Source organism: Callospermophilus lateralis, chromosome 7 (genome assembly GCF_048772815.1).
Source record: "Callospermophilus lateralis isolate mCalLat2 chromosome 7, mCalLat2.hap1, whole genome shotgun sequence".
Classification (NCBI taxonomy): Eukaryota; Metazoa; Chordata; class Mammalia; order Rodentia; family Sciuridae; genus Callospermophilus; species Callospermophilus lateralis.
In genome coordinates this window covers 143193154-143219671 of record NC_135311.1, presented here as the reverse complement: position 1 = coordinate 143219671, position 26518 = coordinate 143193154, and the positions used below count along the sequence as shown (strand labels likewise).

The following is a 26518-nucleotide window of genomic DNA, read 5'->3' as shown; positions in this document are numbered from 1 at the left end:
TACCTGGAGGCATAGATAATATTCAGAGAACCTGGACGGCCTTGGAAGTTTGTCTTTTTGAATATATGGGCCAGAATTCGTGGCCCCCTGAAGACCTGCTAAAAGGCATTCAACGGGCCATCAAGTCTATTCAAATGGAAAATCCGCCTGAGGCTAAGTTAATTCCTTTTCCTTTAAGCCGCTTAAAAACGAAGGCGCTAGGGGCCAGGCCCAAAGTTAAAAATGTAAATTTAAACTTGCAAAATCAGGTTACTCGGCAGGGAGATTATGGAGAGCAACATCAGAGAGGAGATACCACCGAGGTCCTAGAGAGCCCTCCAAGGGAGGTAGACAATCTTCCTGGAGAGGAAAATCCGGAAGAGATTCCTAGAGGGGCTCAGAGTTCCTCTCAGCCACGTGACTTAGAAGCCCAAATTCAAAATGGTGATAGCGCAGAATCCGACCTTGTCTCAGAGTCAGAGGGAGAAGAATCAGATGTTGAAATTCGGGATTTACAGAGAAATTTCGACAGGCTGCGTTTAACACCGCCTGCCCAGGCTACTCAAATTCGGCCCATACCCGCTAAAAGAACAAAGTTTAACAGGTACGCTGGATTAACGATGACCTTTCTTACCCCATTCCAGCGAGGTATTAAGAAGGCTCAGGAATTGGGGGAGGATACTAGTGGCTTTCAACTTTTTCCCGTTTTTGAGCAAGTTAATGAACAAGATCAGAGAGTTAGAGTTCATGCTGTAATTCCTTTTAAAACCATTAAGGAACTAAAAAGTGCATGTGAGATGTACGGTCCAAATTCGCCTTTCGTACAGAGTCTGATAGATAATATTTGCTCCCAGCCCCTTCCTCCTAGCGACTGGATTTCTGTAGCCAGATCCTGTCTGAGCGGGGGAGATTTCTTGCTCTGGAGAACTTATTGGACTGATTTTTGTACTGAACAGGCAGAACTGAATAGGAAACGTAATATAGAAACACCAGTCGAAATGTTTTTAGGGACAGGTGAATTTGCTGACTTAGAAAGGCAGTTAAATTATGACTTTGTAATATACAATCAAATAACTGATTGTGCAAAGCGTGCCTGGAGACAAATAGTCTCTAAGGACCAATCCAATTTAGTTCTTACCAAAATCAGGCAAAGTGCCAACTATCTCCATTGGAAAGATTCCGATGGAAACAGTGGAGTATTCAAGCCTTATGTGTTAGAGACTTTACCAGCTAATCTATGGGGAAGAGATATTTTAACCAAAATGGGATTATTATTAGTTACTCCTAACTCTATGAGATCAGTTGAGGAAGTTAGTCAGAGATATTTTCCTGGAGATGATAGGGAGACCCTTCAGGAAGAGTATCTGTTTACAAACCAGTCTCCACGACAAAGATTAGTAAATGCTCCAAGCCAAAATTTTTACTAGGGGCCCTGAGTACTTCCCCGATCCCTAAGACAGCTGAAAAAATCACCTGGCTCACAGAGGAGCCTATATGGATTTCTCAGTGGCCCATCTCAGGGGAAAAGCTTAAAATAATTCATAGGCTAGTTGAGGAACAACTTCAGGCTGGTCATATAGAACCAACGCTTAGTCCTTGGAACACACCTATATTTGTTATTAAGAAAAAGTCAGGAAATTGGAGATTGCTGCAGGATTTAAGGGCAATAAATCATGCAATTCAGCCTATGGGATCCTTACAGCCAGGACTTCCCTCTCCCACAGCCATTCCTTTAGATTATAGCTTGATGGTAATAGATTTAAAAGACTGTTTTTTCTCTATAAGGTTACATCCTGGAGATTGTGAGAGATTTGCTTTCACTGTCCCAACAATTAATTTTAAGGAACCTGTTAAAAGATATTGCTGGAAAGTACTCCCACAGGGAATGCGTAATAGTCCTACTCTGTGCCAAAAATACGTAGACCAGGCGATAGATCCCATAAGAAGTAGCTTTCCTGATGCATATATTATTCATTTTATGGATGATATATTATTGGCTCATGCTAATTCAGAGGTACTTTCAGAAATTTTTACTCAGTTAGAGACTTCGCTTACAGCAATGGGTTTATGCATAGCTCCTCAAAAAATTCAAAAAGTGTCACCTTTTCAATATCTAGGTCAGATAATTCAAGGACGTACAATCCGTCCTCAAAATCTTCAGATAAGAATTAAGGAGTTACATACCCTTAATGATTTTCAAAAGCTATTAGGAGATATTAATTGGCTGAGGCCATCCTTAAAACTAACTACTTCTGAGTTAAGTCCTTTATTTCAGATATTACAAGGAAATCCTTCTCCAACCTCTCCACGTCAGCTAACTTTAGAGGCTAAAACAGCTTTAAGGAAAGTTGAAAATGCAATTAAAAATGCACAGCTTACTAGAGTTGATCCTAAGGAAATGGTGTATTTATTAATATTTCCAACTGAACATACACCAACAGGAGCCATATGGCAAAAATTAGGAGTTATTGAGTGGATTTATTTATCCCACTCCCCTCAAAAAACATTAATTCCTTTTCATGATTCTATAGCTCAATTAGTAATTAAGGGTAGAACTAGGATTTTACAATTAATTGGATCTGAACCTGATATCATAATTATTCCATTTTCTGTTCAACAGATTAATTGGCTTTTTCAAACTTCTAGCCCATGGCAAATAGCTTTTGCTGATTTTCCTGGCCAGATAGATAGTCACTATCCTCGTGATAAGATTATACAATTTGCGTCATTAACGTCACTTATTTTTCCAAAGATTGTACGTGCCCATCCTATAGATGAAGCCTTATCAGTGTTCACTGATGGATCAAGTTCAGGTAAAGCAGGATTTTATAGTCGTGTTCACACAGAGGTAATACAAACTTCTTATACTTCTGCCCAAAGAGCAGAGCTTCAAGCTCTGATTTGTGCCTTAACTTACTTTGCAAATGAGCCTATTAACATTTATTCTGACAGCTTATATGCAGTCGGAGTTACTAAAAATATTGAAACTTCAGTTATTGGGTATACTTCATCACAAGAGTTATTTAAATTATTTCATAATTTACAAAAGGCAGTGCTAATGCGGAAATATCCATGTTTCATAGGACATATACGAGCTCATACTAATCTTCCAGGACCTTTAGCTTCAGGTAATAACAAAATTGACAGACTCGTAGCTTTTTGTCAACAGATGTCTTCATATGACTGTGCACTAGCTTCCCATTCCTTGCATCATCAAAATGCTTCTAGCTTACGTAAAAAATTTAATATTACTAGAGAACAAGCTCGTCAGATTGTAAGCCAATGCCCTAAGTGTGTTATTCACACTCCATCTCTGCCATCAGGGGTAAATCCCCGTGGATTAAAACCAAATCAAATCTGGCAAATGGACGTAACTCATATTCCTCAATTTGGTAAACAGTGTTATGTGCATGTCATAGTGGACACTTATTCTAGATTTATTTTTGCCACAGCACGTACTAAGGAAAATTCTCAAAATGTAATTTCTCATTGCCTAGCAGCTTTTTCTGTTTTAGGATGCCCTATGCAGATTAAAACAGATAATGCTCCAGCTTATGTGAGCTCTTCTTTTCAACAATTTTGTCAAGAGTTTAAAATTAATCATAAAACAGGAATTCCTTATAAGCCCCAAGGTCAAGCCATTGTAGAACGAGCTCATTTATCTATTAAACTTCAATTACAAAAATTAAAAAGGGGGGATAAGCTTATGACTCCCCAAAATAGCCTTAATCATGCCTTGTTTGTTTTAAATTTTTTAAACTGTGACGCAGAAGGTCACACTGCTGCTGAGAGACAAATGTCTCCCTCAGTAACAGGCCCTTTAGGCAGAGTTTTGTGGAAAGATTTACAGACCGGTCAGTGGAAGGGCCCAGACCCGGTGATTATATGGGGCAGAGGGCATGCTTGTATTTTCCCAGAAAATTCTTCTCGTCCTATTTGGGTGCCTGAACGTGCTATCAGACATGGAAGAGATAGAACCCAGATTGAAGCGACTGAGGATCGACCCAGAGGAGCCCCCATCCAGAAGGAGGAGATATCGGAAAAGGATGAAGAAAGACCAGATTGACCCAGCTAAAAAGCTGATTTCATGGGAAGACGTGAAGAAGCTAACAACCCAGGCTTCCCGAATACTTCGAGACCTAGGAAAAAACAGGACCCCAATGATGATGGTAACAACAGTAATTGCCCTACTGGGCTGTCAGGTAAAGGGGGATCAAGTAGACACTTACTGGACATATTTCCCAGATCCACCCCTGGTACACCCAGCTGTGTGGACTGGAGAATCTATTCCAGTATTTACTAATGACTCATTCATGATGGGAGGATTTACAGATACTCATATTACTCCCAATCATGTGACTAGATTTAATTATTCTGGCTATAGTGCCCAATTACCCTTGTGTTGGTCCCACGATAAACATGCTGGCTGTCTGAAAGTATCATTCGAAGAAAAGACAGCGATTGGTAGACCTAGACTGACAAATAATTCTATTTATGGAGATTTAAAACCTAATACTAGATCAGTAATTAAGATGGGACTTTCCCATAATAAGCCAGTCATTTCTGCCAAACCTCCACGGATACACCACTGTCCAAATAGTTCTACAATTGAGATTGGCACCTTTCCTAAATGGATGGATTGTATAAATCCCTTTCCTGTACAACATAAGGTGTCTAAAGATAGTGGGTATATTTTAGACTGGTCTCCAAAAATTGATAAGAGACAATTACGAAGAAATTCTGCTATGACACCTGCAGGATTTGTTAGTAATATTTTGACTTATAGTAAAGGTGGTGTTCAAAAAGATATTTGGCGTTTAATTGCTGCCTCAGAATTCTTACATTTTACAGACAAACCCTTACCAAGATTTATTGGCAAGAACTGTAAAGAGGGATCTTGCTATGGCTTACGAGCTTGTGTCCAATCTCCTTATGTTTTAATTATTGGAAATGTAAAAGTTAAATGGATAGATGACAGATATATTGTTACTTGTAAAAAATGTAACCTAACCAATTGCATTACTAGGTATAATGGAGGAAAAGGAGTGCTGATACTTCATCAGCCCTCTTTTGTTTTATTACCTGCTAATATTTCAGAGCCATGGTATGCTGATGCTGGTTTACAAGTCTTACAGCAAATTCATGCCCAGCTGGCAAGACCTAAACGTGCTATTGGAGTTATAATTGTTGGTGTTTTGGCGCTAGTCTCTTTTATTGCATCAACTGTCTCTGCGTCTCTGACATTGTCTCAGAATATTCAGCATGCAAAATTTCTTAATAATTTAGCTCAAAATACTTCCAAGGCTCTGCGTAATCAAGTAAATATTGATGAAAAGATTGAAACTAAATTAAACGCCTTAGAGGCAACTGTTATTGACATAGGTAATGAACTTTCAGCCTTAAAATTTAAAGAAAGGCTTAAATGCCATGCTAATTATAAGTATGTGTGTGTTACAGCTGCCAAGTACAATGCTTCTCTCTGGGATTGGGAGAAGGTTAAAAACCATTTGTTAGGTATTTGGCAAAATAGTAATAATAGCTTGGATATTCTGGAACTTCATCACCATATCCAAGACATTCAAAATAATAGAGCTGATTTTTCAGATCCTTCTTCTTTGGCTAACCAAATATTGAAGGAGTTAAATGGATTCAACCCTGGAAATATTCTCAAACACTCGGCCTGGTACATTATTGGATTATTCTCTTTGCTGCTAATTCTTTATTGCGTTGTAATTGTAGGATGGCGAGTCTTCAAAACAAGAATGCAGAAACTCCAGAGAGTGAACCGCCGCCTCATTTTTGCGAAAAGAAAGGGGGAATATGTCGGAAGCCATTCTCACACGTGACTGGGTGACTCCCGGTTAGGGTCTGAGGCGCTCTGGCTGTGTCGGAGCTTTCCCGGCCCTCTCCTGATGAGAGAACCTGTCCGTGTGGGGGTGTAACTGACCACTGACCCCGGAGGCCCAATCACTGACCCTGACCTTGGAGTGCGGCTCCCCCTTCAACCTTCATTGGATGGAATTATCCCCTGAATTTCTTGCTCCCCAATAAAAGGCTACTCCCTGGCGTGCTCTCCCTCTCTCTCTCCTGCTAGCCCTGAGTAATCCTTGCTGCCCTGCTGGGCGGTTAGAGGAGGGAACCAGAGAAGGGAGCCGTCTCGGACCTGGTCATAGAAAAAGGTAACTGAGTCTGTGTGTTTATTTCGATCTCGCTAGCTAACTTTTATGCCAAGAACCTCATTAATGAAACCATTGCGCTGGCCGCGTGGTAGAGCCAGGCTGAACTGAAGCTACTCCCCCCCTTCTCAGTTTTTCTGCCTTGTAGTGACAACGGAATGCATGTTCTCTGCAGTTGTTACCAGAGGACCCACTTCAGCAAGATAAGAGTAAAGGAAGCCAGAAAATGCTACAGGTTGCAGGAACAGGGATCCGAGACAGGAGAGAGAAAAGCTCCTGTCCACAGCCTTGTAGCAGGCTGGAGAGCAGACGGCCTAGGTCGGAACAAGGGGGCACCAGACTCTGTGGGGTCTCCAGATCAAACACAACTGATGTGCCTGAGTCCTTGGAAAAGGTTACAGACAAGAACCTTGAAAAAAAAACTACCATGCATTAGTAAAAAGCTGTAGACAAAAATACTAGGTTAACTCAAGAGGAAAACCGAAGACTGTGCAGGATGGGAGGCACAAGCCATGGCTTCATGCAATGGCAGCAACAGCAACAGCAGAGGCGCAGTGATCCTGAAAAGATAAGGGACAATTAGGGAGGCAACATGAACATTTGGCGGGGGGCAAGCTCACTGATCTTGTTATGCTCGAATTCGGGACCCCCAAAGACCACCAGGGATCCAAGATCAATGCAAGCAGCAAAGAGGTCCTCCACACACACACACAGCAACTGGTGACGCTGAGAGGCCCCAAGCCCAGGGTTTGCATTTTATACATTCTTTGGAGAGGGCAGGGACTTCACATACATCATAGCATCCCTTAGCAAATCACACACCTCGGGAAAATCAAATAACAACTCTAAAACATGATGAGCACATTCACTGGCGGGAACAAGTTGGGTAGGGGTAATTGGTCAGTACAAAAGAGGTATTCATTTGAACTGATTGATTTAAGCCAAGAGGGGTGTACGTGCTGAACTACATGGTTTCCCAACATGCTATCAACCACCATAAACTGGGAGGGTCATCTGGCATCCCAGGTATTTCCCTGTCTCATGCTGACTGGTGGCTGCTAGGGGCCTGCTCTGGATCCCCACCTAGCCTGACTCAGGGACACTTGGCGCAGCAGATCTCTCCTGTTATATGTAGATAAACAACTGAGCAGGGTGGGAATGTGCTTAGGAGTGCTCTGTGGGGTTTTCCAAGGACAAAGGTGATGTCCCTTCCTTGGACAGGCTTTGCTCTGAGATAGAGGCTGGTTTTTCAATCTCAAGGGAAGTCCTCAGGTCCGTCTAAAATTACCAGTAAAGGGTTGGATTGTGGCTCAGTGTCATCTAGCACAGGCGAAGCCCTGGGCTCAATCCTCAGCACCACAAAGAAATAAATAAAATAAAGGTATTGTGTCCAACTAATTCTAAAAAAAAAAAAAAAAAGTTAAAAAAATAAATAAAAATAAAATTAGCAGTAAACAAACAGGGGTTTCCTACTGGGGCAGGGGCCTGTGCAGTGTGCCCAAGTCCCAAACCCAGTCAGCAACAAAACCAACCCAACCGCGCATTAACTCCGAAAGTTGGTGAAGAGGCCTTTTGGGCCGGGCAAGGCGGTGCCCGCCAGTAATCCCAGCAGCACGGGAGGTCGAGGCAGGAGGATCCCGAGTTCAAAACCAGGCTCAGCAAAAGCGCGGTGCCAAGCAGCCCAGTGAGACGCTGTCTCTAAATAAATACAAAACAGGGCTGGGGTGTGGCTCAGCGGTCGGGTGCCCCCCCAAAAAGAGGCCCCTGGGGCATCCCTGGCAGTCCGGCTCAGAGGCAACGGACAAGCCCCCGGGCCTGAGCCACCTGCTCGGCGCCGGTGGAGGTGTGGTGCGGCTGCAGGGGTGGTCTCGGGGTGGTCTCCTGGAGGGGGCCTGAGCCACCTGCTCGGCGCCCGTGGAGGTGTGGTGCGGCTGCAGGGGTGGTCTCGGGGTGGTCTCCGGGGAGGGGGCCTGAGCCACCTGCTCGGCGCCGGTGGAGGTGTGGTGCGGCTGCAGGGGTGGTCACCAGGTGGTCTCCGGGGAGGGGGCCTGAGCCACCTGCTCGGCGCCCGTGGAGGTGTGGTGCGGCTGCAGGGGTGGTCACGGGTGGTCTCCGGGGAGGGGGCCTGAGCCACCTGCTCGGCGCCGGTGGAGGTGTGGTGCGGCTGCAGGGGTGGTCACCAGGTGGTCTCCGGGGAGGGGGCCTGAGCCACCTGGTCGGCGCCGGTGGAGGTGTGGGGCGGCTGCAGGGGTGGTCACGGGGTGGTCTCCGGGGATGGCGCCAGCGGCCAGAGCCGCTCCCCGGCTCCCGTCCTCTCCCCGGAATGTGCCCGGATGCTCCTGAGTGCAGCTTTCCAGTTCTCCTCAGGGTCTCCCAGTGAACGCAGGCCGCTGCGGTGCCAGGGCGACGCCCGCCCCGCGCCCGCAGCGTCACGCGCGGGACTTTTGGGGAGCCGCCCGCCCTGCCCCCCCGGCCTGACGCCGCGTGCGTCGAGCGCGGAGCTTCTTGGGAGCCGCCTCCCCGCCCCGTGGAGGGGCGTCGCTCTGCCACGCGCGGGGCCTCCTGGGAGCCGTCCGCCCCGCCCCCTGGCCGGGCGCCGCGTGCGTCACGCGTGGGGCCTCCCGGGAGCCGCCCCGCCCGCAGTCCGGAGCCGCGAACTACAGCTCCCGGCGGTCCTTGCGGCTGCCCGGGACCCGAACCGGGGTCGCGGCCGGCGGCCGGTGGGCTGCGAGGCAGCGGGGCGGCCTGGCCCGGCGCTGCGCAGTAGCCGAGGGGCGGGCGCCGCCGCGCGCGCTGGGACAGCCGGCCAACACTGGCCGTCAGCCTCGCCGCTGCCCCGCTCCCCCGCTCCCCGGGGCCGAGCGGGCGCGCGGAAACTCCGGGCAAGTGGGGGCCCGGGGCGGGTGCCCGGGCGGCCTCACGGAGCCGGGATGGTGGCAGGGAGCGGGCCCGGTGGCAGGGCGGGTGGCCCGGCCGGTGTGGACAGCGTGGGCGGCGGGCCTCGCGTCCCTACCCCTGGGCGGCCGCTCGTGCGAGTGCGCCTCCGCAGTCTGGGCCCGCACGCAGCGCGGGGCGCCGATGTCCGCAGGCTCTGGACGACCCTGGACGCCCAGCTGCCGTGGCGGGTCCAGGCCGCCGGTCCCCAGTGACCCTTCCGGGTGGGCGGGTGGGCGGCAGCACCGGGTGCGCGGCCGGCTGGCAGGCAGTAACTGCATGTCTCGGCTCGTCTGGCCGCAGGGTTGGATCGTTTGGTGCTGGCGCTGGAGCTCAGCACGGCAGAGGCCAGTCCCAGGTCTCCAGGCATCAGGGTTACAGCCCGAGTCTCAAGGCGGGCGGCGGGGGACAGTGGGCGGCCAGACAGGTGAGCTCTGGACTGGCTGTGGCCTGATAGTTGGGGTTCGGTGCCTTTGCCCTAAATGAGGCCTGATGTCCTGTCAGAGGGGCTGTGTCTGTGTCTTGAGTGTGCTTGTGTGTGGGTGAGGGAGAAATCATTTTGCTTTTCCTTTGGGTTCAGAACTGATGGAGAAAAGCAGAAGTACCAGGTGGGCTCCTGATGGGGCCAGCAGACTAAGGGCAGACCAGCCCAAGTGCAGGAGCCCTGGCCCTTCTGGGAAGGTTCCTGGCTCCCCATTCCACTCTGACCTGTTGCTCCAGATGCAACAAGTATCGCTCACTCTCCTGCCAAGGTCAACCTGGAAGTCAGTGGGATGACCTCTCAGGTTGCAGTATGCCTGAGGGTCTGCATCGAGGTCACCAAGAGTAGTAGTGGTGACATGCCACACTGTATGTCTTTTCCCCCAGAAGGTCTATTTTTTTTTTTTTTTTAATGGTACTGGGGATTGAACCCAAGGGCACTTAATCACTGAATCACATTCCCAGCCCTTTTATTTTTTTTTATTTTGAGACAGGGTTTCACTAAGTTCCTGAGGCTGGCCTCCAACTTGTCATCTTCCTACCTCAGTCTCCTGAGCTGCTGGGATTGCAGGTGTGCTCCATGGCACCCAGCCCAGCAGGTGCCTTGATGTATGGTGGGTCAGGTTTCCTTGCCTCTGTCTCAGGGCTTCACCCCATTTCCTAGGGGCTGGACTCCGCTGGCACCCAGGAGCCTGTGATGTACCAGTGTTTGCCAGCAATTGTGCCACACAGTTGAGTAGTGTTAGAGGCAAGCAGGGTTAAAGGGAGGGGGCAGTAGGAGGGCAGCCTCGTGTCCTGAATGTTCTCAGTTTCATGTAATGTTCTCCTGAATAAAGGACCCTGCATCTTTACTACACATGACTTAATATCTATGGCTGTATACAACTTTCCAATAAAATACTCACAGACAGTGGACAGCATCCTCCTGAATTGTCCCAGTACTTTTGTCCTGTAAGGGACAGCCATTGCTTGTAGAAAGGAGCTCTGATGGTCAGCAGCAGCCCTGAGGCCCACATGCTGAGTGTGTAAGACTGGCTGGCTGCCTGCTGCTTGGTTTGCTGTGTTCTGTGTCAGCAATGGCTGCTAGTTTCCCCCAGGAAACCTTGGTGGCTGAGCACATTTGTGACCCAGGAAGTGGCAACTAAGTGCTTGGGATGCTGACTCGAGGCTGCTGTGTGTAGTGAGGTGAGTTCTGATTTTGTTGAAGCACAATTGCCAATTGAGGCTGTCTTCTCTGACTGCCCCGTGGTGGACAGCTGAAGCACAGCCTTCCAGGTGTTGGGAGTCAGCCAGAGTATGGCTCTCGGTCCGGATGGATGGCAAAACCTAGGGTTGCTGGCAAAGGAAAGAAGTTGACAACTCTGTGGGCACTTTTCCCACTGAAATGGCTACATGCACTGCCCATCGCAGCGTCTAGCACCCTGCAGCATGAGTGTTGGCTTTGTGTTCACAAGCAGGAATGGTTGGCAGCTGTTTCTGTGGGTCAACAGTACGGCCCCCGTCCACCAAGGCTGTGATGGCTGCAGTTCTTGGACCCTGCTGTCAGGGTGGTGCTCCCTGGTGCCCCTCCACATGCACTGGGTCGACGCTTGTGCAAGGCTGTGGGCTGTTTCTGGGACACTTTGGCAGGTCTGTGTAGGGTATCTTTCATCTCTGTGGCAGCCTGGGCCCAGAGAGAGCCAGCGGAGGGTGGCAGTGGGAACCTAGCTTATGTGCTCAGGGCTCCCAGGTCCTTCCAGGAAGGTGGGAGAAGTGCTCCAAGGATCCCTGCTCTCCAGGAAAGGCTGATGTGCTGCAGTCAGGGGGCTGTGGCAGGGTGCAGAGGTGATGGAGGACAATCCCTGTCCAAGATTGTCTGTCGCCAGGACAGGGCCCTCATTCCTGCCCTACATCAGGAATTCCTGTCTTGCAAGTGCCCTGGGAAGGGACTCACTTGAGGCCTGCAGTGTGGTCTGCCTGGGTGCATGGTGCTGTCCAGGCCTCTAGGCCCCTCCTGGACTTGCTGAGTTAGACAGCAGATCCACTCTCTGCTGTTCTTAGACTGTGCCCAGTGCCACTGGGGGCCAGGTTCTCCCCAACCCAGCCCTGAGTGGTGCTTGTTCATGGCCCAAGGAGGACAGTGACAGCAGGGAAGCCCCGGGATGAATCCTTTGTCAACAAGCTCCATTCTGAGGCCTCGTGTCCCCTAGCTCTCTGTGAACAGTGGAGATGGGCAGGCTCCTCACTGGTGGTCAGCATCCCTGCGCTGCCCTAGGAGTGGACTTCCCACAGAGGGGAGGGAAACCAGGAACCCCTGGGGTTCCCTCCCTTCAGGGTCATCACTGCTTCCCCATTCTTGACCGGTCCCCTCCCCACTCGCTGCCCATGTACCTGGGGGGCCTTTTGAGATGAAGTAGTGTCTACCTTTTGGATCACTGCAACCAGAATTCCTGACAAGAACAAGTTAGAGCAGGAAAAGTTCATTTGGGGCTCATGGTTTCAGAGGTTCTGTCCGTAGATGGCCCGCTCCATTGCTCTGGGCTCGAGGTGAGAGAGCACATCATGGGGACAGCCCAGTTAAAGAAAGCTCCTCGGTCGATGGCCTGGTTGAGAGGGAGGAAGAGACACCACTGTGGTTCCTCAGGAGTTTTGGGGGGACACTTTATATCACAACCATAGTAAGTAGTGAGCCCTGAGACAAGGCACAGGAGCTCAAAGGCAGGGGGAGCATGACCAGCAATGACATGCTGGGCCCTGGAACAGCAGTGACAAAGGCCAGGCAGGGGTGAGGGAAAGGTGAAGGGTGAGGAAGGTTGTCAGGTCTCCCTGAGAGGGTCCTAGGGTGCCAAATCCCTGTGTTTCTGAGTCCCAGAAGCCCTGTCCCTTGTCTGTCCCTGTAGTAACTATGAGAGGGTGGCAAGGGGGCTTTATCAGAAGACCAGCTCAGGCAGAGGCCCTAACCAGGGCCGTGATGCCATGTAGCACGGAGGGTGCTGCCTCTGAAGACCTGGCGTGGGGTGCTGCAGGGAAGGAGCCCTGGGGGCCACCGTGACTGGTGCTTCTCTGTTCTCACACCTTGGCACCCAGGGGGCAAGCAAGCGTACCAAGCCCTGTGTGCACTCCTCCAGGTCCTCCCTTCTTGCCCAGGCAGTCCTGGGTGTCAGTGGGTGCTGGTTATTTAACTAAGCCCTTCCCACGTCTTGCCTGGCTGCGGTCCGTCTCTGGTGGGCTCATCTGAGTGATAGTCTTCCAGAATGTGGCGGTTTGCGGGCTAGGGCTGAGGGGAGTTGTTTGGCTGTTCTAAAACTACCAAGTGTGGTGGCAGGCAGATGCTGTCACAGGCTGGACTACCTGGTGGCCTTCCTGCTAGGCAGTTGTCAGCTGAGGTGTGGTCCCAAGTTTCTCCAGACACCCTCCACTTTGATCTCCCTGCCTCTGTCCATTCTCCTGAGGGAGAAGTTGGGCACAGGCCTTGTTTGCATTCATGCTTGGGGCACCGCCCCCCATGTCTTGTAAAAGGCATATGGCCAGTGGGGTGATAGCTGGGGGCAGACCTGGCAGTTGGCCTGGGCAGGCAGGCTCAGGCTGGGAAGCCAGGTTCACGGAGACCGGCAAGCTGCCTGGCTGCAGAATGACCACAGCACCAACTCCCAGTACTTGGGTCTTTTCCTGCTCCAAGTCTTCTCTGTGCTGGGCCAGGTTCAGGGATTGTTGGTCACAGGCCCCCAGCTGGTATAGCCTTCTGTTGGGCCTGTGGTTGCCTGTAACAGGGGTATGGGGTGTGGACTGTCTCCTCAGTTTGCCTCCCAGTTGTGATTAGGGTGACGGGTTCCTGGCAGGAGGGAGGGTGTGTGTGTGTATCGTGGAGGTCAGTGGGCTGGTGGGGGGGTCACTGTCTCTACTTCCTCTGCCTCTGCCATGCCTGCAAGGAGGGCCCTGTGCAGAGGAGCCTGGGGAAGGCTGGGGATGCCTGCCCTGGCTATGCCTATGCTTTCCCAGGATCTCCATGGACAGAAGCTGAACTCATTGCAAGGGCCCAGGGAGCAGAAGCCCAGCACAGTCTGCCCCTAGCTGGTGACTCTGTGGACCAGGCAGTGGGGAGCCACTTGGTCCTGCTGGAGAAAGGTGTGACGTCCCGCCCAGATAGCTTTCATGGGGACTGGAGTGTCAAGGGAGCTGGGCCAGCTAGTGGAACTGGGCCCAGGGCCAGGTGTAGCTGTGCTGCCCGATGACTTCCAGTGCTGGGATGTGGTGAGCACACAGTGTGTGGGTGAGGCAAGAGTGGCCTGGCCGGCTGGGCCCCTGGAACATTGGGTCTGCTAGTTGTCCCAGGAGCACAAGCTTCCTGGGTGCTGGAGTTTACTCGCTGTCATGCATTCAGTGACTGTGGAGGCCAGCAGGGGCTAGCCAGCCAGGGATATGGCCATGAGTGGGCATGGGGGCAGCCCTTGGAAGCCCTGCCTTTGTGGGCTTGCTGCCTGGGCAAGGGAGTTGAAGGGCATTGTGTGGGGCATCCTGGTGGCCCTAAGGGCAGTGAGGGGCTGCTCTGGCTGTACTGGTGGTAGCAGAGATGTGGGTGGCACTGCTGTACAGGCTGCAGAGGTGGCTAGAAAGGCAGAGCTGGTTATCACACCTGACTAGCCTGGTGGCTGCCCACCAGACCCCCCCCCCCCCGGGCTTGCAGGTGCCCAAGAGCCTGGGGCTGTCTGGGCCTGAGGCATCACTGGAGCCACTGATGCTGTGCCTTCTGGCCTTGGTGTCAGTGCCACACCTTGGCAGGGTCCCAAGACCCCAGAGAGGGGAGGTCCCAGACCAGCGCGGTGCTCTCTGAAAAAGCAGAACTCTGCTGCTCAGGACGGCTCCTAGTTGGCCCTGGTTCAGGAGAGAGTGAGCTTTAATCCTCTTGTTTCTATGCCAGCCCTGGTGGTCCTGGGTGGTGGGCAGCAGGGAGAACTGCCCAATGCTGAGTTGACCAGATGATTCGTATCCCTGAGGATCTGAAGCAGGTACAGACCAAGAGCTGGACACAGGCTTTGGACTGGTGCTGGGATGGCCTGCGGGCTTCCCGCCTCTGCCTCTAGCTGCAGACACCCATCTCTAAGCAGAGCTGGAGTGGGGGCCTCCTGTGCCCACCTGTGGCTTCCCAAGAGGCAGAGTGTTTCCAGGACTGGCTGGCCCAGCAGACTGAGTGTCAGGCTGGGGCGGGAACAGGGACCTGAAGCAGAGCCCAGTTGGAGGGGTGATGTGTGCATCTCTCCCCTTGTCACTCTCGGGCCTAGGCTGCCTCTGTTCTGTGCCTGGGCAAGGCCCTCAGGCCCCATCTGGAGCTGGAGGGACATTGGCTCATCGACAGCATCCCCTCCAGCTTCAGCTGCACCAGCCAGCCAGGGCAACCCCCAGCCTCTGTTGGAAGCTGAGCATGAGTGCTGTCCCTACTCCGGGGGGAGCTCCTTTGCGAGCCATGGGCCCGACATTTAAATGAGAGAGTACATGTGACTCCTTCGTGGTCCCTGTGTCCCCTCCCCCTCCCCCTGTTCACGTCCTGTCTTTTAGATGCATTTGTATTAACAAGACTTCCTTCAAGATTAGCTCAATACAGAGTTCTCAGGCCGTAGGTCTGAAGGAACGCCTGGGGCCAGCCTGGTGGTTGGCTTCCTGAGGCTGTGACTTGGCCTGTAGAGGCCTCTCTCACGCTCGGTTCTGGCACTCCAAGCTGTTGTGAACTCTGCATTGCTGTCATGGTGGGGTGGGTTTGGGCCCCCTTGGGGACTGAAACCTCGCTGTAGGTCCCAGTACTCCCCGAAGGACCGGGGCAGGTGCTTCTGTAAGTGTGCCACCTTAGACCAGGCCAGACTGCTCCAGAGTAGGTCCTAATAGGGCCATGTGCCCTCACTGTGCTGTCCCCGACTCGCGGGGGCCAAGGGCTGTGCCCTTCCTGTGAACGTCCTGGTGGTGCTGTGTGGGCTGGTGTCTGGTGAGCCTGCCTCCTGCCCAACCTGGTGCTTGTCTGAGTTTCTCGTGGAGCTGTGGGAGTTCTTTCCCTCTTCTGGATGCAAGTCGTGGGGGCTGTGCTCTGCGCAGCTCACCTCAGGCCCTGCTGCCTGTGCCATTGCCAGATGGGGTCCTGTTGAACAGCAGCCCTCCACTCAGTACCTGTCTAACTAGGCTACACAAAGAAATAGTCTGTTTTCTCCCAAAGGCTGAGTTGTTTTCCCTTATCAATCAACTAGCTGGGGTGTGGCTCAGGCAAAAGCCGGCCTAGCATGAGCCAGGCCCTGGGTTCCATCCCCAGCACCACAGGAACCACCAGCAACCAGCCAAAATCCGAAATAAACCAACCGACTGAAACCAGTTTACTAGCATGTGCCGCACCCTGCTCAGTCGGATTGCTGTCCCTCTTCCAGGCCAGGTTCCCCGTCCACCTTGTCTCCTGGCCTCCCCTGGTGCTGACCTGTGTACCTGTGCTCCCACCTCCCCTGGACCCAGACCATTTGTTCCTACTTCCTGCCCCTCTGCCTCCCCCTTTTGTGTTGGTGCTTTCTGCTCCTGGCCTGCCCTCTCTCCCAGGTGGCCCTTTAGACAGGTGTCTGTGGGTAGGCTGGGCCTGGCCTCCTGACATGGCCTGAGGGTGCTCTCTGCTTACAGGTCCTGAGCAGCCCCTTGCACCATGGACCCTGACCCCCAGGCGGGTGTGCAGGTGGGCATGCGAGTGGTGCGTGGCGTGGACTGGAAGTGGGGCCAGCAGGATGGCGGCGAGGGCGGCGTGGGCACCGTGGTGGAGCTCGGGCGCCATGGCAGCCCCTCCACCCCAGACCGCACAGTTGTCGTGCAGTGGGACCAGGGCACTCGCACCAACTACCGCGCCGGCTACCAGGGTGCCCACGACCTGCTGCTGTATGACAATGCGCAGATTGGTGCGTGGCAGCACGGGTGGTGGGAGGGCCAGTGTGCCCTGGTGGGTCACTGCCGCTGACCCTACCCTGCCTCCAGGCGTCCGCCACCCCAACATCATCTGCGACTGCTGTAAGAAGCACGGGCTGCGGGGCATGCGCTGGAAGTGCCGCATTTGCTTCGACTACGACCTCTGCACCCAGTGCTACATGCACAACAAGCACGACCTCACCCACGCCTTTGAGCGCTACGAGACGGCCCACTCACGCCCGTGAGTCCCCCCACAGCCTCAGGGGAGCACGGGCCCTCCTCAGCCTCTTGGAGGTGTGTGGATGGCTTCTCTGTGCTGGCACCCCTTGGTGCAGCTGCAGTCTGCGCCACTGAGTGCGGACTGTGTGTGGCCATGCCAGCAGCAGTGGCATTGAAGCAGCGAGCATTCCCGTGCAGGTGCCAGGCCTGGCATTGTGGCCTCTGGCAGGGCAGCCCACTCTGGACCCAGCCTTGTGGCACAGCATGGTGCTGGCTGTCGTCAGAGGGTCTGGGCTGGGGGGGCGCTCTGCTGTGCTGGACGAGGCAGCACCCCTGTTCCCTGATGCCAGCTGTCTCCTGGAGCCTCCCCATGTGTGTTCCAGGGCCCAGTGGCTGTGTGCTGCTGGCCAGGCCAGGCCCCACCCACTGGGAGGGCAGGCTTATCCAGACTACACAGGAGGCTGTGCCCTGAGGGTCAGCCTGAGTCCCCTCGCAGCCAAGGGCATCTGATAGCTCCCACAGAGCCTCCCCCCTGAGTGTGGAAGGCACTGCCCTTCTGGGCAGGAACTGGGTGCCAGGACACCCATCTGGTAGATCCCACCTGGTGTGAGAAGGAGCCTGGGGGTGGAGGAGCTAGTCTGGGCAGGGCAGGGGCCTGACCGTAATACCTCTCTCCTGCATGGCTCAGGACTCACTCTCTTGCAGTGTTACCCTGAGTCCCCGCCAGGGTCTCCTTAGGATCCCACTAAGGGGCATCTTCCAGGGTGCAAAGGTGGTGCGAGGCCCCGACTGGGAGTGGGGCTCACAGGATGGTGAGTGGTGGCCGGCGGAGAGATGGGAGGTGAGGCGGTTGGCTGTGGCTCAGCCTTGAGGCTCAGCCTTTGGGTGGGGACACTGTCTCTCCAGGAGGGGAAGGCAAGCCAGGTCGTGTGGTGGACATCCGTGGCTGGGATGTGGAGACAGGCCGGAGTGTGGCCAGTGTGACATGGGCAGATGGGACGACCAATGTGTACCGCGTGGGCCACAAGGGCAAGGTGGACCTCAAGTGTATAGGCGAGGCAGCTGGCGGCTTCTACTACAAGGAGCACCTCCCCAGGCTGGGTATGGGACTGGCCCCACCAACACTGGCTGCCCTCCTGCCCTGGTTGGGCAGGGGCTAGCCTGTGATATCCTGGGTGGGGGTGCTGCCTGAGGCCTGGCTTGCCAACCGCCCCCCCTAGGCAAGCCAGCAGAGCTGCAACGCAGGGTGAGTGCGGACGGCCAGCCCTTCCAGCGTGGGGACAAGGTCAAGTGTCTGTTGGACATAGACGTCCTGAGGGACATGGAGGAAGGCCATGGCGGCTGGAACCCCAGGATGGCAGAGGTGAGCTGCCTCCCCACTGAGCCCTGTGTGCCCCCCCCTCCCAAGCCCTCTGGACCCCCAGCCATAGTCTCTGCGACCTGCCACAGTTTATCGGACAGACGGGCACCGTGCACCGCATCACCGACCGTGGGGACGTGCGTGTGCAGTTCAACCACGAGACCCGCTGGACGTTCCACCCGGGGGCTCTCACCAAGGTGCCTAGGGGCTAGGCTGAGCTTCACCCATTCACTTCTGTAACCCTTCCATGTACCTCGGCAGCCCTGGGAGTGGGCAGGCGGGATGATGGCCCTGGTGCCCCCATGAGTCCCCAGATCTGAAGGAAGTGGCAGCCTGGTGGGTAAAGGTGGGGCCGAGGAAAAGGGGATCCAGGCATGAAGAGACCCAGAGGAGACGAGGCACCCTGAGGCTGCAGCAGGCAAGGCCAGGGTCTGTCTGTCCTGAGGATGGAAGGAAGGTGGACACCATAGTAGGCGTGGGGTACTGGGCTTGGTTTCTAAGATGCTACCTGTGAGCGGGAGGCGGATGCTGGGCCCAGGTTGGTGGGCACTAGCAGCGTGGACAAGGTGGACACAGTGAGCTGCCTGGAAAGCAGGACTTGGGGGATGGAGGACAGAGGGAGCAGGTGTTGGGGCGGGGACGAGTCAGCATTCAGCTCTGAACTTGGAGCCCAAGACACGCGGGTGGAGAGCCCAGCAGTGCAAGCGCCTGTGCTCCTCGCAGGGGAGGGGGAGGGGCGCCGCCCTTGGCCCCGCCCCTATGTCCGGGCGGCCCCAAGCCGCTCGCCGTGCTACTGGCAGTCTGGTCAATGTACAGGCCGTGGGGGCTTCACACCTTCCCAGAGCCGGCTTTTGTCTGATCCGGATGCCGCTGCCCAGCTGCTTCTCCAGCTGCCCCCCCCCCCCAATCCTCTGGGGCTGGGCCACCTGGGGCTGCTTTGGTCACTTATGGTCCTTGTCCAACCAGACCCTTGGGTTGTGCTTGGGGCAGGAACTGGGGTCAGGTTCATGCCTGCCTGACCTGTGGAGCTTGTTGGGGGTACCCTCCCCGACCATGGGCGGCCACATGTGGCTGGGGGGAGTCCCTTACCTGCTTCTCTGTCACCCAGCACAACTCCTTCTGGGTGGGCGATGTGGTTCGTGTCATCGATGACCTGGACACTGTGAAGCGACTGCAGGCTGGGCATGGCGAGTGGACAGATGACATGGCCCCTGTGAGTCCCCTTGCCCGTGTTGTGACCTCCCCTGCTAAGACTTGCCGTGACCCTACATTTCTCCCTCAGGCCCTGGGCCGCATCGGGAAAGTGGTAAAGGTATTTGGAGATGGGAACCTGCGTGTGGCAGTAGGTGGGCAGCGGTGGACCTTCAGTCCTTCCTGCCTGGTGGCTTACCGACCAGAGGAGGACACCAATCTGGACGTGGCTGAGCGTGCCCGGGAGAACAAAAGTGTGCACCAGCCCTGGGAGCCTGGGGGAGGCAGGGTGGCCCTTGGCCATCACTTACCCAGTTTTGCCCCCAGGTTCACTGAGTGTGGCCCTGGACAAGCTGCGGGCTCAGAAGAGTGATCCAGAGCACCCAGGGAGGCTGGTGGTGGAGGCAGCGCTGGGCAATGTAGCCCGGGCTCTTGACCTGCTGCGGAGGCACCCAGAACAGGCAGGCCCCTTCCCTGACCTCCTCCCAGTGGCCAGCAGGAAGGCCAGAAGGTGGCAGGTCCTGAACTCACTTGCTCACTCTCCTGACAGGTGGACACCAAGAACCAGGGCAGGACTGCCCTGCAGGTGGCTTCGTACCTGGGCCAGGTGGAGCTCGTGCGACTGCTGCTGCAGGCAAGGGCAGGCGTGGACCTGCTGGATGATGAGGGCCACACTGCACTGCACTATGCAGCCCTGGGGTGAGGCTGGGTAGGCTGCTGGGGTCCAGAGTGGCTGTGCCTGTGGGTCCAGCCAGCACAGTGCTCCCTCCTACTCCCTCTCCCACCAGGAACCAGCCTGAGGCTGCCCGGATGCTCCTGAGTGCAGGGTGTGGGGCAGATGCCCTCAATGGTGCCCGGAGCACAGCACTGCACTTGGCTGTGCAGAGGGGCTTCCTGGAGGTGGTGAGGATCCTATGTGAGCGCGGCTGTGATGTCAACCTTCCTGTGAGTGTTGGTCCCCAGGTGCCCTTGACCCTAACCAACCCTGGATTAAGGAGGCAGCTTGACTCTAGGGACAGTCACCTCTCAGTGACCACTGGCCCCCACTGGCAGGATGCCCATGCCAATACGCCTCTGCACTCTGCCATCTCCGCGGGGGCCGGCGCCAATGGCATCGTGGAGGTCCTCACCGAGGTTCCGGGCATCAACGTTGCTGCTGCTGACAGCCAGGGCTTCACACTCTTGCACCATGCGTCCCTCAAGGGCCACGCGCTGTGAGTGTGGGGTGGGCACCAGTGGCTGCCAGGCTCTGCCCTGCCACCTGGCCACCCCGGGAACAGCCCAAGGCTGGGGATGATCTCCCTGCTCTCACAGAGCCGTCAGGAGGATTCTGGCACGGGCCCGGCAATTGGTGGACGCCAAGAAGGAGGATGGCTTTACCGCGCTGCATCTGGCTGCCCTCAACAACCACCGTGAAGTGGCTCAGATCCTCATCCAAGAAGTGCGTGCAGGGTCCCCCCCGCCACACACACACTGGAAGGCAGGGGCCCAAGGGGGTCTCTGGGCTGAGTTTGCCCCCCACTCCCCAGGGCCGCTGTGATGTGAACGTGCGCAACCGGAAACTCCAGTCCCCATTGCACCTGGCCGTGCAGCAGGCCCATGTGGGGCTGGTGCCCCTGCTGGTGGATGCCGGTTGCAGTGTTGACACCGAGGATGAGGAGGGGGACACCGCCCTGCATGTGGCGCTGCAGCGCCATCAGCTGCTCCCCCTGGTGGCTGACAGGGCTGGGGGGGACCCAGGGCCCTTGCAGCTGCTGTCCAGGGTGAGGAAGTGAGGAGTGGGTGCTGGAGAGGTGGGCCCACCTTCCATCTCTGGTGACGGGCCAGGGAGTCAGGCTCTGGGGAAGGGGGCAACTTGGGGTGGGGACATGATTTAGAGAAGCCATTCTGTGCAACCCTTGTGGGGATTCTGCACCCCGGCCATCCTGGGGAGGGATGGCGTGGTAGCCAGGGCGGCATCTTGGAACTCCTTCCTTAGGTTGCCTAGCAAGGGCACCTCTCTTGCCTGCCCTCTGCACTGTTCCTAGAGCTGACAGCTTCATACAGGAAGGGGGTACCCTTGGCTTCCCCCCCCTGAGGATAGGGGTGCCCCTTGCACAGGCTGCTGGGGCTGCCTGGCGCCCCAGAGGCTTCCCTCAGGCCTGGGCCAGCGCCCATCCTCAACAGCATCTGTCCTGCTGCCCAGCTACAGGCCTCAGGCCTCCCAGGCAGCTCGGAGCTGACGGTGGGTGCTGCGGTGGCATGCTTTCTGGCACTGGAGGGTGCTGATGTGACCTATTCCAACCATCGTGGCCGAAGCCCTCTGGACCTGGCCACAGAGAGCCGTGTGCTCAAAGCTCTGCAGGGCTGCGCCCAGCGCTTCCGGTAGGCCGCACCACCAGGGGGGAGCCCTCCACAGCCAGGGGCCTTTTCAAGCCCCCTCCTCCAACTGCAGGGAGCGACAGGCAGGCGGCGGCGGCGGCGGCGGCGGGAGCGCGGTCCCGGGCCCCAGGCACGTGCTCAGCACTCCCAACACGGTGACGAACCTGCACGTGGCTGCCACGGCGGGGCCCGAGGCTGCTGAGTGTCTGGTGTGCTCGGAGCTGGCGCTGCTAGTTCTGTTCTCGCCGTGCCAGCACCGCACTGTGTGCGAAGGTGAGTGGGGGCCGCCGAGGGCCAGGGCGTCTCGGGCCGCCCCGCCCCGCCCCGCCCCGCCCCTCCCAACAGCGCTGCTCTCTGCAGAGTGCGCGCGCCGGATGAAGAAGTGCATCAGGTGCCAGGTGGTCATCAACAAGAAGCTGCGTCCAGGTAAATGGGTGGGGCCCTGCCGTGCGCGCACGCACACCCACCCACCCACCCCGATTTACCCGCCTGCGGCTGATTCCCCCGCAGACGGCTCCGAGGTGGCAAGTGCTACCCCGGCGCCTGGTCCGCCGCGGCAGCTGGTGGAGGAGCTTCAGAGCCGCTACCGGCAGATGGAGGAGCGCATCACCTGCCCGATCTGCATCGACAGCCACATCCGCCTTGTGTTCCAGTGTGGCCACGGCGCGTGCGCACCCTGCGGCGCCGCGCTCAGCGCCTGTCCCATCTGCCGCCAGCCCATCCGCGACCGCATCCAGATCTTCGTGTGAACGCGCGGCCCTCTGGAGCTGCCTCGCACCCCTGTGTTTTATAAAAAGATTCTCGGACTTTGCCGCCTGCTGCCTGCCTGCCTGCCTGCCTGGGGCACTGGGCGGGCCGTGGGGTCCTGTGCCGCACGGGCGGGAGAGCCTGGGGTGGCCCTCGCCGCCCACCTTGTCCTGTTGCTGCTCCTGGGTGGACTCTGCCCCGGGGCAGAAACACCACCGGTGCGGCACGACACTGACCCAGGCCCCGCGCTGTCCTTCTGCCAAACGGGGTGGCCCTTCCTCCCCTGGAAAGCCAAGGCCCACCTCGACCCCCCGCCAGGAGCTTTCGGTGTCCCGGGCCTCCTGGGTAGGTGCCGAGTCTCGGGCCGGGGCGAAGGGAACATGGTCCTGTGGAAGAGGCAGGGCGCAAGCAGAGGGAGGCCGGTTTGTTGGAGCAGATATTTAGCCACGAAGAGGGGAGTCTTGCATCCACCGCTTTCCAAGAACCACCCGCACTGCTCAGCCCGGCCGCCCGCCAGCTGTTTGGCGCTGTCCCCGCTGGCCAGAACGCCGCTGTCACCCTGGGCCCGAAGCCGGCGTGGAGGATGGGGAGGGACAGGACGTTGACCATATCTGGCCCGGAGCAGACAGCTCCTCGACCTCACCCCCAACTCCCAGCCCCTTACCCCCAGCTGCCCCGGCGTCCCCCAGGATCCCGCCTTCCCGCCAGCATTGCCTTCGGCCGCCCCGTCGAGCCTTCCAGGCTGAGCACCGCTCCCCACCCCCAGCCAGGGCCGTTCCAGACCTCCACGCCCGGCGTCTGGCCTCGCTTCCCGTCTTCCTGGCTCCAAGAACCCCCTCCCCGCGGCCTGGCGGGGGATTCCCGGCCTGGCACCCTCCCCACCTCCAGCCAGCCTCCTCGGGGGTCCGTCCCGGCCCAAGGCCCGTCCCTCCGCCAGCCCCTTCCCGGGTTTTCGCGGGACCCTCGAAGCTCCCTACGCCTTGCCCTCTGCGGGCCCTCGCCGCCTGCCCCTTCAGCCGCCCGATACTCACTGCCACGTCCCCTTGCTCTGCGTCCCCTCCCCTCTCGCGGGGACACTTTTTGAGCTGGCTACAGGGTCACGATGCGCTTCGCTCCCTGGTCTCACTGGGGATTCACGGGGTTAGGGTGGAACTCCACTTGGGGAAAAAGCCAACCCGTCATGAGTCTCACCGGCATGGGAGCCCCCAATGACGCCACTTTAAACGCGAGCCCCAGGGCCTATCCCACTCCAAGCGACCCCACCCAGCATCCGTGTCTGGGCCACCGCCACCGGCCACAGGTCCTGAGTCCCGGAAGCCCCCGGGGGCGCCCGTTGCCGCTCCCCGACAGGCCAGCTGGTTCCCCTCATGGGCGCCGCGCCCCCCCACCCCCCCACTGGGCTGTAACCCGAGCCGCCCGCGTCGCCTCCCCTCCCCGCTCCTCGGCGGCTCCATGGCCCAGGTCCCCGCGCCGCGCTGCCCCAGCGGCCCCGAGCCCGACAGCGAGTCTGCCATGGGCCGCGGGGCCTGCGACCCCCCGAAGGTGTCAGGGGCCGTCCAGGACCGCCGGCTCGGGGCCGTGCTGGGCGGGCTGTGCCTGCTCCCCGCGCTCCTGCTGCTGGCCCGGCTGGGGGCCCCTGCGGCGCAGGCCTGGAGCGCAGCGCAGGTGAGCTGGGTGGAAGGCAGGTGCGCCAGTCGGTCTGGTCTGCGGCCCGGCGGTGCCCCCTGGGGTGGGGGTCTGTGGATGCGGATGTGAGTCCCTAGGTCTGAGTGTGACCGGAGGTGGGAGGCTGCATCTATCTCCGGCTCCTCCCACTCCCACCGGCTCTCAGTAACCTTTTTCTCTCGCTCAGGCAGAAAACTTAAAAAGGGCGGGGGGGGGGCGCTGTCCAAACCCTCCCTCACCCCATTGCTCTTCCACCCCCCCTTTCCACCGTCCCTTTTCCGTACCAACTCTGGGGGGTGGGGACTGTCCCTACAACTTCCCCATGCCCACTTTCTTCCCGTGAAGAGAGAGGCCTATACGCTGGATGCACCAGGGGTCCCTACAGCCCAGGTCCCCAGACCATTTTCCCCGCTGGTGCCCCGAAAACGCCGCTACACGTTGACCCCGGCCAGGTTGCGTTGGGACCACTTCAACCTCACCTACAGGTGCGACCTGGCCCTAGGGTGGGGGCTCGGCCACAGCCTAGCCCCTGTCCCTGACCTTGACCCTCACCCCAGGATCCTCTCCTTCCCTCGGAATCTGCTGAGCCCCCGTGAGACTCGCCGGGGCCTGGCTGCTGCTTTCCGGATGTGGAGCGACGTTTCCCCCTTCAGTTTCCGTGAGGTGGCCCCTGAGCAGCCCAGCGACCTGCGGATAGGTGGGCGCTGTGCCCCTGCCCCTGCCCAGCCCAGTGGGCTCTATCTCAGCCCTCCCCTCTCCACAGGCTTCTACCCGGCCAACCACACAGACTGCCTGGTCTCTGCTCTGCACCACTGCTTTGATGGTCCCACGGGCGAGCTGGCCCATGCCTTCTTCCCACCACACGGTGGCATCCACTTTGACGACAGCGAGCACTGGGTCCTGGGCCCTACACGCTACAGCTGGAAGAAAGGTGCCCCGCCTCTCATGGGTGCACTGTCTGCACCAGGGTGGCTGTGTGGAGGGCTTGGGAGCAGAGCAAGGGTTCCTGGGGTGTGGAGGGTCCTGTTCTTTGGGGTTAAGCAGGCAAGGGAAGGGAGGTTGTGGGGCTGCTGCTGGTTCCTGCAGCCCTGAGACTGCCTCCCCCATGCTGCTGGAGGGGAGCTGGGGCTGCATTCCTGGGGACCGAGCTCACCGCCCAGGCAGAACATTCTTATCTTCCCTTGGCTGTGGCCAAGGGTGGCTCCACAGCGCACTCCAGCAGATGTGCTGGGCCTGGGGGTCAGGCCTGAGGGCTGCAGGGCCAGGCTGGGGCTCCAGGGAGCTAACTCACAGGGTCAGCAGGTGTGTGGCTCACAGACCTGGTGCACGTGGCAGCCCACGAGATTGGCCATGCACTGGGCCTGATGCACTCCCAGCACAGCCGGGCACTCATGCACCTCAACGCCACGCTGCGTGGCTGGAAGGCACTGTCTCAGGACGAGCTGTGGGGGCTGCACCGGCTCTACGGTGGGTGTCTTGGAGAAGGTGGCGTGAGGGGTGGGCAGGCTTGAGGTGGGCCCTGAACCAGGCTGCCCTTCCCTCAGGCTGCCTGGACCGGCTGTTTGTGTGTGCATCCTGGGCACGGAAAGGCTTTTGTGACACCCGCAGGAGGCTCATGAAGAGGCTGTGCCCCAGCAGCTGCGACTTCTGCTATGGTGACGGCTGGGGCAGGGGCTGGGGCAGGGTCACATGCCTGGGTCTTCCAGTTGTGGCCTCAGGCTGGGGAGGGGCACACTGATGTGACACCTTCCCCTGCCATGTGCAGAGTTTCCTTTCCCCACGGTGGCCACCACCCCATCACCCCCCAGGACCAAAACCAGGCTGGTGCCAGAGGGCAGAAATGTGACCTTCCGATGTGGTCAGAAGATCCTCCACAAGAAAGGCAAAGTGTAGTAAGTGACCACTGCTAGCCAGGCCCATCCTGGGGGGAATCTGTCTAGGGTCCAAGTTGTAGGGGGTGGAGCTGCCCAGGGTCCTACAGGAGAGGGGGGATGTCCTGGGGGCTCAGGCTGCCTTCAGGGGCACAGGGCAGGCATGCAAGACCCTCCTCCCACAGCTGGTACAAGGACCAGGAGCCCCTCGAATTCTCCTACCCTGGTTACCTGGCCTTGGGTGAGGCTCGCCTAAGCATCATCGCCAACGCTGTCAACGAGGGCACGTACACGTGTGTGGTCCGCCGGCACCAGCACGTGCTCACCACCTACTCCTGGCGTGTCCGAGTGAGGAGCTAAGCTCAACTCCTGGGCCACAGAGGCCTGACAGATAAAGCTCTGTGTTTGATGTGTCTGTGCCATTTCTTGGGTGGGTGGCCCCCATCTGGCCTACTGGGATGTGGGGATTCTGAGGGGCACAGACTCTTAGAATAAGGATATGGCCTTCAAGGTGAGAACAGCCTTGCCAAGATAGCCTCAGGAACACAGCAGGGCAAACAAAGGCCCAAGTGCCCATAATATCACCCGAGGTGGGTGCTGAGGACCAGTTTGGGGGGTGGTACAAGCCCAAGGCA

The 26518-nt window shown here is 57.1% G+C and overlaps 2 protein-coding genes and 1 long non-coding RNA gene across 14 annotated transcripts; all 3 read left to right on the top strand.

Annotated features, from left to right (window-relative positions):
• The first annotated feature begins 382 nt into the window (after window positions 1-382).
• Window positions 383-6018, top strand: LOC143641860 (uncharacterized). 2 transcript variants are annotated; one of them, XR_013155533.1, is made up of 3 exons: window positions 383-583; window positions 3897-4181; window positions 5719-6018. It is a non-coding gene; the product is annotated as an uncharacterized LOC143641860 (long non-coding RNA). The 2 variants fall into 2 exon arrangements; XR_013155534.1 differs by having other exon boundaries at window positions 3897-4148; window positions 5719-5734.
• A 2728-nt stretch (window positions 6019-8746) lies between these two features.
• Mib2 (MIB E3 ubiquitin protein ligase 2) lies at window positions 8747-22411 on the top strand. 10 transcript variants are annotated; one of them, XM_077110009.1, is made up of 21 exons: window positions 8747-9037; window positions 9393-9516; window positions 10064-10300; window positions 16194-16462; window positions 16539-16710; window positions 17394-17500; window positions 17595-17789; window positions 17909-18051; window positions 18150-18245; window positions 19157-19261; window positions 19331-19493; window positions 19567-19700; window positions 19790-19938; window positions 20028-20184; window positions 20293-20453; window positions 20554-20680; window positions 20769-21002; window positions 21425-21603; window positions 21674-21873; window positions 21961-22026; window positions 22111-22411. In XM_077110009.1, exons 4-21 carry the CDS (start codon window positions 16216-16218, stop codon window positions 22347-22349), a joined length of 2874 nt encoding a protein of 957 aa, XP_076966124.1. In that variant the 5' UTR covers window positions 8747-9037; window positions 9393-9516; window positions 10064-10300; window positions 16194-16215; the 3' UTR covers window positions 22350-22411. The 10 variants fall into 10 exon arrangements, with proteins under 10 accessions (XP_076966124.1, XP_076966125.1, XP_076966123.1 ...); XM_077110008.1 differs by having other exon boundaries at window positions 8748-9037; window positions 10064-10140; window positions 18138-18245; XM_077110006.1 differs by having other exon boundaries at window positions 8748-9037; window positions 10064-10183; window positions 18138-18245.
• A 1448-nt stretch (window positions 22412-23859) lies between these two features.
• On the top strand, window positions 23860-26292 carry Mmp23b (matrix metallopeptidase 23B). Of its 2 annotated transcripts, XM_077109773.1 has the most exons (8): window positions 23860-24012; window positions 24358-24497; window positions 24570-24709; window positions 24776-24943; window positions 25315-25479; window positions 25557-25667; window positions 25778-25904; window positions 26069-26292. In XM_077109773.1, exons 1-8 carry the CDS (start codon window positions 23860-23862, stop codon window positions 26241-26243), a joined length of 1179 nt encoding a protein of 392 aa, XP_076965888.1. In that variant the 3' UTR covers window positions 26244-26292. The 2 variants fall into 2 exon arrangements, with proteins under 2 accessions (XP_076965888.1, XP_076965887.1); XM_077109772.1 differs by having other exon boundaries at window positions 24570-24943.
• Window positions 26293-26518: the final 226 nt, after the last annotated feature.